Genomic DNA, 11,058 nt, shown 5'->3' with positions numbered 1-11,058 from the left:
AGGCACAATTTCATTTGATTCTGACCCCCAATCCTTTCGAGTACTTCAGATATTATTTCTATGTTTATAGATAAGAAAACAGAGGTTCCCATTTTTTATTTCCAATGGGGTGATTTATGTGCAAATGCGTAGAAAACATCTCATCCTAACCCTGTCACTTCTAGGAATATAGCAATAAATAATAACTTTTTGAGAGGGGTGAAGACTTACCCACATTCCCAGTCAGAGTCAGGCCCAAGACTGAAATCCTGATCTTCAGAAAATATCCCATGCTTTTCAGTATGGTTCGCTTCTCAAACCCTACAGATGTAGATCTTGTCTAAAAGGCCTTGTAATTAAAGGAACTCTAGGCAGGTGGTCTGTTTTAAAGATGACGCATCTGCCCAGCAAGGCACAGAACTCATACGGGGTCCAAGTTCCCCAACCAAGTCCAAGGCTGTTTACAGAATAATCCTAAAAAGTTAGCCCACTTTGTCTCTGGGTGCTGACACATGTGACATTGGATGCTGTAGCAGTAGGAAGGGGCGGAGCAGGATCTCTACAATTCGAGCAGACAAGTGAAGAAGTCCTGCAGCCCTCAGTGGCTGTTATTCAGTTTACCAGGTACAGGGCAGGTGGCTGGCAGGTCTCCTAGCTCCCAGCGAATCTTCACTCTTTACTGGGCTCTCTCGCATGTTTTCTTGTGGCTTCTGCTTCTTTGCTAGTTCCATTCTCTGACTTGTTCTCCAGCTTCTTTCGCTCTGCTGGCGTCACAGTGACGCTGCCCTTATAAGCCCAGTCTCAGCCCAGGAGTATCCCACCTACGTATGCCCATGCCCTACCCCAGGTGCCCGCCATCAGGCGTGCATTCAGGACTGCAGGGATCTAAAATCAATCCTAATGGCGGGAGGGCAGAAAAGCCTGACAATTATTCACCCTACAGACACCAACACCACTACATAAAGACTGAAACCTCCACACCTCCCATACATACACACTTCTCAGCTTACTTGAGTTTACTGGACCTGGCAAATGAAACACAAATTAGTGCCTACTCCTCCAAGGAAATAAACCTTCCAATCTGTCAAGCTCTCAGCCTTCTACATGAACAAGTTGACAGACTTCAAAAGAGGTTGTCAATGACTAGCAACAGCTAAGGTATGTGCTAAAGTTATGCTCATACCAATGTTATATGCATTTTAAAAGGAGCCCATTTGGGATCAAGGACTTTTGCTCTCAGTTTTCTAAAGCGTGGTAGAAGTAATTGAAAGGGCTGGCAAACCACCTTACCCCACATTAGCTACAAATGGAATGAGGGCTCACGCATTTGACTAACTTGTCAAATGTCCACTGCAGATGTTTTAAATTGTAAAATGTGTATCTCAAAGTGGTAACAGATTCACGGAGTTCCTGTGTGATTTCTTAATTTTTACTCAAAAGTACAATTTTGCATTTGGTGCAAGCATTGTTGAAATGTTTGATGCTAAACATCTCAAAGATAGGACTCTGATTTCCAAGTCATGACTTTCACAGTTGTCAGAGGTGCCTTTCTGACAATCTCCAAATCCCAGATTCCTCCTGCACATATGAAAGCCCTGAGAGTGAGTTCCTTGTGGCCCAGATAGAGGGAGGCCCTTTACACAAACACAAATCATTTTCACAGTGACCCATGAAATGTGTCCTATTTTTATAAATGAGGAAACTGAAACAGAAAGGTTGTGTGACTTGCACAAGGATGCAGTTAGTAGGTTACAAATCACAATGTGGCTTGGCTGAGGCTCGGCATCACTATCCCAGACTGCCCCTAATTCTACCTGACCTTCATTTTCCAAAGGGATGTGATCTGTGTGCTAATATACAGAAGACACCTCAACCTAATTGTTCACTTCTAGGAATGTGGCAATAAAGGAAACTTTTGAAAGGGGTGGAAAATTACTACAGAAAAACAAAGCAGGCTTAGGTAGCAAGAAAAAGATGGAATACTTGACCAATAAGCCTGGACTAAGACCACCATTATTTTCTGTATTACTAATAAAAATAGCTAAGACACTATTCCTTTCAGATTGGCTAAAATATGGGGGGGAACATGCATTTTTGGAATTGATGAGATATAGTAACATCCAGGCAAACAGCACCAGGCTACGCTCTAAAGAACTTGAGACATGGGAAGCAAGAGTCTGTTTCACAATTTCCTTCATGGAAGCCCTGGACCTCTAACTACTCTGGTGTTGGTCCACACCAGAGGTTTTGATTTGATGCTACTTACTTCTAAGTACTTAATCCATTAGCTAAATATGACCAAGGGACTGGAATTACACCTTGGGAGACCTGTGCAGCTGGCAGAGATCATGAAAGGTTCACTCCCCATCCCATGTAGGATGACTGAGGGATGGAGAACCCACCAAGAGGTGCCACTCAGCCAAAAACATGTCTGCTTCTATTATTAGAAGCAGACACAGTAGAATACATTTTAGAGCTGGTCTGAGGTATTAAACAATACAAATGGAGAAGAGTTGATGTGTTTAAGAAAAATAGTTAAAGAAAACATTGTAAAAAAAGAACAATGATATAAAATACATATAAATTGTTAAATAAAATAAATAAAATGCAAAACTTGTGCTTTTCCTCAGGTTTCTTGCTGTTAAACACATCTTTAAGACTTAAGTTTATTCTTTTTCCACTGCCTACTGTTAATGTAGTAGCAGCAAGTCAATCTTAACTGGTAGGTCTAACAATACGATTTTTAGTAAAATTTTTAAAAAGATTTATGCAGGGCCTCCCCTGGTGGCGCAGTGGTTGAGTGCTGGGCTGCGAAGCTGCCCACAGCCTTTGCAGCGCCTGTTCGATCCCCGGCCACCAGCGAGGGTCCCACATGGCGCGCAGACCTCTCCTGCCGCGCCCACTGCTCCCCTCAGCAGTATATTTCGGTCCATCTGCCTGTTCTGTTCCCTGTTCTAGCTCTGGTGAATTCTCTCACCCTCCCGTGCCTCTGACTGTACCCAGTGCTTGTATAAATAAATAAATAAATCTTTAAAAAAAAAAAGATTTATAAAAGTTCATTTATACATGAACTGGGGTACAGGCCAGAGGCGTGGTGGGGTGTGTATGAGAGAGGACAGAGTAGGGAACAGAACAGGCAGACCTACTGAAATACACGGCTGAGAGGAGCAGCGGGCGAGACAGGAGAGATCTGCCACGCCATGTGTGGATCGAACTCGTGCTGCAGTGGCTGCTGATAGCCTCAGAGTGCTGTGACTTAACCCCTTGCACCACCAGAGAGGCCCCAAGAGTATGAGTTTTAAATACAAGAGGATTTCTATTAAAAAGCAATGCCTGTTTTCAAGCACCTGCAAGTCATTTAAAATACCTAAAGTAGGGCCTCCCTGGTGGCGCAACAGTTGAGCGCTGGGTTGCGAAGCTGCCCGCAGCCTCTGCAGCACCAGTTCGATCCCAGCCGCCGGCGAGGGTCCCACAAAAAAGAAAAAAAAAAACAAAAAAAACAAGGGACCAAGATTTCTCATTACCACATTTTTGCAGTTCTCTCATTGACTATACCTGTTCAAGAATGGACATAAGTCCATACTTACAAATTGGATAAAACATCTTGAAAGATTCCCAAATGCCACTCCTTGGTAGAGATGGAAGTGGAAATGTCACTGGAATCTTCCAAGGTGTTTTGGGTACGAAAACGTACACAGCAACCATGTCTATTTGCGCACTTTGGAATGCAGAGCAAAGACCATGTAGTTACTCTTCACAAAAGACACAACCCAAAGAGAAGACTATCTCCTGATTAAGACTATTTCCCGGCTCATTTAAAAACCCTCAGAATACAACTGGAAATAAGGTTAGGGAACTTGAGGCACTCTGGTAGTATTGTTTTTAAAATCAGAAACGGAGGGAAGGTTTATTAGTTTGCTAGGGCTGGCCTAACAAATACTACACACAGTGGGGCATAAAAGTGGAAATTTATCTCCTCACAGTTTAGGTGGCTAGAAGCCTTAGATTAAGGTGTCAGCAGAGTTGGTTTCACATGGAGACCTTTCTACTTGGCTTGTAGATGGCTATTTTCTCTGTCTTCACCTGGTCTTCTCGGTAAGTGTATACTAATCTCTTAGACACAAGTCCTACTGGATTAGGGCCTTCCCAAACGACTTCATTTACCTCAGTGACCTCTTTAAAGATCCTTTTTCCAGCTAGTCACATTCTGAGGTTATGGGGGATTAGGATTTCAATGCAAATTTGAGGGGGATACAATTCAGCCCATAACAGAGAAGACAACAAAGCTGTTTTCCCTAGGTCAAGCAATTCAGAGGTGAGAAAAAGAGCTCAAGTGGCAGATTTCCATGTTCAGTTATAAAGTTTTTTTTTTTTTTTTTTACTTATTTTATTTATTTATACAAGCACTGGGTACAGTCAGAAGTGCGGGAGGGTGAGAGAATTCACCAGAGCCAGAGCGGGGAGCAGAGCAGGCAGAAGGACCAAAGCACACTGCTGAGGGGAGCAGCGGGTGGCAGGAGAGGTCTGTGCACCATGTGGGACCCTCTCTGGTGGCCGGGGGGCAGCCGGGGATCGAACCGGCGCTGCAGAGGCTGCGGGCAGCTTCGCTCAACCGCTGCGCCACCAGGGAGGCCTTCAGTTATCTAGTTTTAATATAGAGGGTTTATGATTGTCGCAGCTCAATATTAACTGCTGCTATTTTTGACTTTGTGCTCGCAACCATTATTCTAAATATACACACACACCTTCATCTTTGTAAGACATACTCTTAAGAGTGATTAATCTGCTATAATTAAGATGTAACCTTTTCAAAATTTCATTGAAAATAGAAACAAGTACTATCTCATAATCTAAAGAGTTTGGGCTTGCAGAAAGGCAGTTCCTCTAAGGGACCTTATCCTATTATGCAAATACATATTATCACAGGCTTAAAGGGAAATCAGGGCTCTTCTTCCTTCTAGGAAACTTCTGATCCCTGGGGAAAAAAGCAAGGGGTTGGTAGGATGTGTGAAAACTACAAAAAGCTAGATTTAAAATATGAAAATAAAAGATATACTCAAATTAAGTAAGCCCTTCCACCAAAAAATCAAAACCCTTCATTCTGCCAGGTGGATTGTTTTGTTAAAACCATTTGTAGGTTTCTGCTACGAATAAAAGTGGTATCAACTCACAAGAAAAAAGTAAACAGGTGAGAAGCCATCAGCGAGCAAATAATAGCAATAAATATCTAGAAGAGGAAGCAATGGGGAAATAAGCATGGCAGAGAGAGCTGAATGCAAAGTGAATGCAAAGTGTATGCATCAGAAGGTGCCAGGTACTAGCAAAAACTAGGATGACGACTGGATTGGAAAACATGGGGCCTGGTAAAAACAGGGTGACTAGCACTCTAAGTCTTGGCAGAGACCAAATTTATTTTGTGGACTCATGCTGGTTCAGCTTCTCCAGACTACTGGGCCCCAGGGAGAAGGGAGTTTGAGGGAGAGGCACTGTGTGGAAAGCGGGTAGGTTAATCAAAATCTGCACACTGAGTGTTGAGCAAGAAAATACTGGCTGCTAGGTGGATTTCTCTTTGGGGGCACTAAATGGCTCCAGACAAAAGGTCTACAGATTCTGACATCTGGAGGACTCCAGCAAAATAGCATTATCTACATGGCAAGGGCAGTCAACAGTAGTGGACAGGATGGGCCTACTCTCTTGCTGATCAGTTTCGTTTTTTTTTTTTTTTTAACAAAAATTTCTTTTCTTTTTTTAAATATTTTATTTATTTATTTATACAAGCACAGGGCACAGTCAGAAGAGCGGGAGGGTGAGAGAATTCACCAGAGCCAGAGTGGGGAGCAGAACAGGCAGACGATGAAATACACTGCTGAGGGGAGCAGCAGGCGTGGCAGGAGAGGTCTGTCGCGCCATGTGGGACCCTCACTGGCGACCTGGGATCCAACTGGCGCTGCAGAGGCCGCAGACAGCTTTGCAGCCCAGCGCTCAACTGCTGTGCCACCAGGGTAGGCCCTCTTGCTGATCAGTTTTAAGTCTCTTAATTATTAAGTCAAATACTCCCCAAAAAACCTCAAACAAGAGAGACCAAATTGAATGCAGAGAGCAAACAGCAAAACAAATAGAGACAAGCAAAGTAAAACAAACATGAAATACAACACTTCCAGTGGCATAATAGATATTTCATTCAAGAAACAAGAAAAGGACACTTAAGTAGAAAGGCTGACAGAAAGAGTGGAGGAAATATCTCACTCATCTATGGGTAAAACAAAAAGCCAACAAATTTTTTTTTGACCAACAACATTCAATATCTTTATAAAGTCCTTTCAAAGAGAAATAAGGAAAATGGGTGGGGAAAAAATTCAGAGAAACAATAAGTATACCTGCCAGAATGGAAGGGCTTCACTTTTCTGACTGACATGGTTGAACAAACAAGTGCCAGCATGTTCAACATGCATGACATATGCCTGTGCACATGATCCTGAAATATAAACAGACTGGGAATTAAAAAGTCTTGTAACCTTTCAGAGAAGGCCCTCTCTCCTGCTCCAAAAGGCCACCTGTTGAAGTTAGTAAGGAGGGAACTGGCCTTCCACAGCAATTCTGCCAAGCCAGGCACAATGTTGACCAATGCCTTGCATAATTAAATCTTATCTCATATTCACACTTTCCCAGGAAGCTACTAGACTGTGACCCATTTAAGAGAGAGTGTTAGGCAACAATAAGAAATGTACAGGATCCAAGAAACGGGTTTTCCAAGGGAGAAATGAAGGGAAGGGCTAGGATAATGATCGTGCCACAGTTCTTTGGGACATCCACAAAGTCAGCTCCAAGAGGGGTCTCTCCAGGCGAAACTGGAAACACTAGTTGACTTGATGTGTTGCACAGTATGAAAATCAGTCTTCAGAAACTCAGGCCTAGATGATGAATCAGTGTATTCTGTCACATAACCAAAAGTCCAGGACTAAGATAGCAACAGGAGTTGATTTATTCAACAGCTCATCAAGGTTCCAGATTCTTCCCACTTTTTGCTCAGTCATCCTCAGCATACTTTCATTCTTCTCTCATGGTTATAGGACAGCTCAATAGCTCTCAACATCTGGTGGGCACATACTAGACTCGGCTGGCAGGAGAGAGGGGGGCCCTCTTTCTTGTGGGTCTATGATCTAAGAAACCTTTCTCAGGAGCACCAATTCTTTTCTAAGTTCATTGGCCAGATTCTTTGCTAACCCTAAATTAATGTCCTTAGGAATGGCCCCCAGGATTTGTTCCTATCAGTGCTCTTTTGCACAAGACACACAAGGGAAATGTTGGCATGGCCCAGGGCACAGTGGGTGGATTTGTTAAAATTTCAGCACATCTATGACCCAGTTGAGGGACAATATCAGCTAGGACATCAGAGCTATGGGGAAAAGGGAGGACACTACAGTAACAATATCAGGCAGAAAACAGGAAAATGGTGCCTGTTAAAATGTTTAAGCAATTCTGATTTTTAAAAAATTGGGGAAACATTAATAACAGGAATGTAGAAAAGGAAGCAAATGAAAAAAAAAAGGAGGTAATTATTAATTCTAGGAAATATAAAATAGTATAGGAAATGTAGACAGTTCATCACTTCTATTTAACAATTAGTGCCAGCATAATCATATAAATTCTGAACACTGATATATCAAAAAAAAAAACAAAAAAACAAAAAAAACAAAAACCAACAATAATACAGTTCTAGTGGGAAGATAGAAAGTGGGTAATAGCAGGGATAAAACATATTAAAGTCTTTTCCCATAATAGGAAGTCAAAAGATAATATCCAAAACTGGTAGATCAAAACAAAACCCCAAAACTAGGTATTTAAGTGTGTAGCAGAAAAGTAATTGCTTCTGGGGAAGTAAGGCAGGAGTATGGGGAATGGGGAAGGGGAAGGATTACTGCTTTTATTATATGCTCTATCTAACTTTTTAAATCATGTACATTATTTTGCTTTTTTTTCTGTCAAAGATTAAAAAAAAAAAAAAAACCCAGGGATTCCTCCCTCTCCCCTCTTTTTCTGAATGGATCCTTTGTATAGAAAAGACAAACTTGGAATGTATTAGTCAAACAAAAAGCAAACTCTGATCTTACCTGTCCCATTCACCTCCTCACCCCACCAGCAGATCCGCAGCTGTCCCACTTCTACCATTTGACCCAGCTGAGTGGTAGAAGGGTGTTTGCATTGGTGCTGGTTGTGGAGTGTGGGGCTGGAATCCCTTGCTAAAGGAATTAAAGGCATCCACTTACAGTCCTTGAACAGAGTTCAATGCACCCGGCAAGAGAGGACAGCAGGTGGAGTGCTGGTAGCTTGTGTGTTGGGAGTGGTCCCGGACCCCACAGTCAGGTCACATGCTAGAGGCAGGGCTATTCTCTAGCAGGTGTAACTGCAGGACAGACCCGAGTGGATGTCCTGTTACAGCAGGTTACTTAGTGGAAGCACCGAGGCTTGGTTTCAAAATTCATCAGGTATTCACAGGCTGGGCTACACTGACCTACTCCTCCTAATCACTGTTGCTAGACGCCAGAGCAGTTTTAGATTCAAAAATCCTACCTTGCACTCAAATTCAAACTTCTGCACTGTTACCAGTTTTGTATCTTCTTCCTTCCAACCCAAACTCGACAGGCTCCATCTACTGTGGAGACAGTCCCTGGGAGAAAATCTCATCACAAGGAGCTATTCACTTGAAAGGCCCAGATTCAAAGAGGGAGATTTTTCCAGTGGCCTTGGCCTTAACACTACTGCCCACCATATTCCCTAATGCATTAGCACAAGTCTTAATTTAAATCACTTTCAATCAAAATCGAGCATGTAAAACAACGTGTAGAGCAGCAAGGACTACAGTTACCATCATTGCATGGATTCCTCCCTCCCTATACCCACCAAGGCTCTAAAGTTCCTGCAGGTCAGTTCAAAATTTCTACCTCACTGCTTCCACTAAGCTCCCCATGGTTCTTCTTTACAACCTCCTCGGAGGTCCTCTCAACTATCACCTCCACGAAGCCTTGCCTTCTCCCTTGAATCAATGCATGCAGCTACTTCATATATGGCTAGGCCTAATGTACATGATTGTTAAATCTTTCACATTATTGCCTCACATTATGATTTGCTTACTAGTCAATACGACAGAGGTGACTGGGATTTTTTTTTTTAAAGATCATTAAAAAAATCATTTTATAAATACTCTTATACAAAGAAGAAACCCATATACAGAGCATTCATATTACCAGTAAGGAGGATCCTAGCCCTCTTCTGGAAAATAGAACAAAACAAGGAAAGTGATTCCATCTCATTCTTAACTGTTTCTACTTATGCAGTCAATTTTTCAAGTAGTGCTTCTATTCCTTTGCTGGTGTTTTTGTTTTTTTCCAATGTGGGAATGAGGCTTTTCAGTCCAGCTTTGACTTTGTTTGCGACTTCTTGATTAGAACTCTGGAGAAGGCTGGAGAAGAGGCAAAAATTAAAACAAAAAATTAAATTTCACAAAATACCTAAGATCACCTGCAAATGTAATAAATACCTACAGTATAAAAAGTTCACTAATTTGTGAAACAAGTCTTTTACCTATAAATATATATTTTTTATTCACCAGATGAATGATGGGGGCTAGCAGAAAACATTCTAAAACCATATAAGAAATATTTTGTGATCTTGCAGGTGGAGTCACTCAAGCATGAGCAACTCATTTCCATTCAGAATCAGTCCTTTCACTTTCCATACAGAATCAGTCCTTTCACTTTATCAAAGGAATAACATCCTGCCTTAAAATTATTTACTACATATAGTCCATCTTTTCTTTTCCACCTAGATAAACTCAAGAGCAGAGACCTAATATTCAATCTCTTCATTTCATGGTACCACATGTACAGAACTGATGGCCAAGAAATGCTTGCCGAGTGAGTGAGTCAATACAAGTGCTTGGGAACGAACACACAGAAGGAAGGTGGGGACATTTGGTGAAGGACTGAAGAGCTTTAGTTTGGAGCTTAACTGCCTGGATTTGACCACTCAGTTCTGTCTCTGTCACTCCAACAACACAGTACAACAAAGAGTATACTACTCAAATTCTCTAAAACACAGTTTCATGACATGTAGAATGGGATCAAGAATAGAACCCACCTTCTACCTCCAAGGGATTTTTTTTTTTCAAGTTCAAATGATCCTATATCTAAAGCCCCAACTCAGAGCCCAACACTCAGTAAGCACTAAAACAGTATGGGCCATTGAACAAAACATCAACTCTGCTTTCTGAGACTTTGCTCAACTCCTGGGAGCCTGGGAGGTCAGTAACAAGCAGGTAAATTGCTCTCTTTCACCAGGACTGAATATCCTATTCTCCCCTGATTTTCTTCACGACTGTATTTGAATGTTAACCTTTGAGACACAAAGTAAGAAATCACTTGACATTTTCTCAAAGTCTGTGGTCCCTCTAATTTCCATCATGTCCTTTAAGGGGATAAGTCAGAATCACCAAGCAGCATTCAGCTGATAGTGGGAAATGAGCAACAAGTAGTACAGTATGTCACTTGCAAAGTTGAAAAAGTGCTTTTTGATAGTTTTGTGAATCACTAGGTATTTTTATTTTATCTCTCTTGGTTATACACATAGCTAGTCACATAACATTATGTAGTAATAAAAGTTAATATTAAACATATACTACATACTAGACATAATGTTAAACATTTTATATGCATTTTCTCATTTAGTTTTTGTAGCAACCTAGGATTGTTATTAATCTCATTTTACAACCAACAAAATTAAGGCTCAGAAAAGCTGAATAATGTGCCCAAAACTACGCAGTGAGGTAAGGATAGGAACCCAGGCAGTCTGTTTAGACTATCACTATTATGTTTAAAATCATGCACGTACTTTTGAATGCTAGAGAATTTTGCCCCTCTGAGTTATTTTCAGACTACAAATATGGTTGATTTTCTCTTTATACCTACTATAAAAAAGATATAGCAAAATAAAATAAAATAATTGGAGCCTCCAACCACATCATAGCAGAATAGAAAGGCTGGGATCATCTAAAGACAACTATAAAAAAATACTTTCTCAAAG

General features: G+C 41.4%; 1 protein-coding gene across 1 annotated transcript in view; it reads right to left on the bottom strand.

Moving 5' to 3' along the window:
* Positions 1–9,306: 9,306 nt before the first annotated feature.
* PUM3 (pumilio RNA binding family member 3) overlaps positions 9,307–11,058 on the bottom strand; it is a gene marked incomplete at both ends in the record, with an annotated part of 38,006 nt that continues 36,254 nt past the window's right edge. Inside the window, one exon of the mRNA XM_084238758.1 lies at positions 9,307–9,439. Within this exon, the coding sequence (XP_084094884.1) occupies positions 9,307–9,439 (133 nt within the window). The remainder of the gene's footprint in view (positions 9,440–11,058) is intronic.

Source organism: Talpa europaea (assembly GCF_964194135.1).
Source record: "Talpa europaea genome assembly, chromosome: 7".
Lineage (NCBI taxonomy): Eukaryota > Metazoa > Chordata > Mammalia > Eulipotyphla > Talpidae > Talpa > Talpa europaea.
This window is presented reverse-complemented; position numbering and strand designations above follow the sequence as displayed.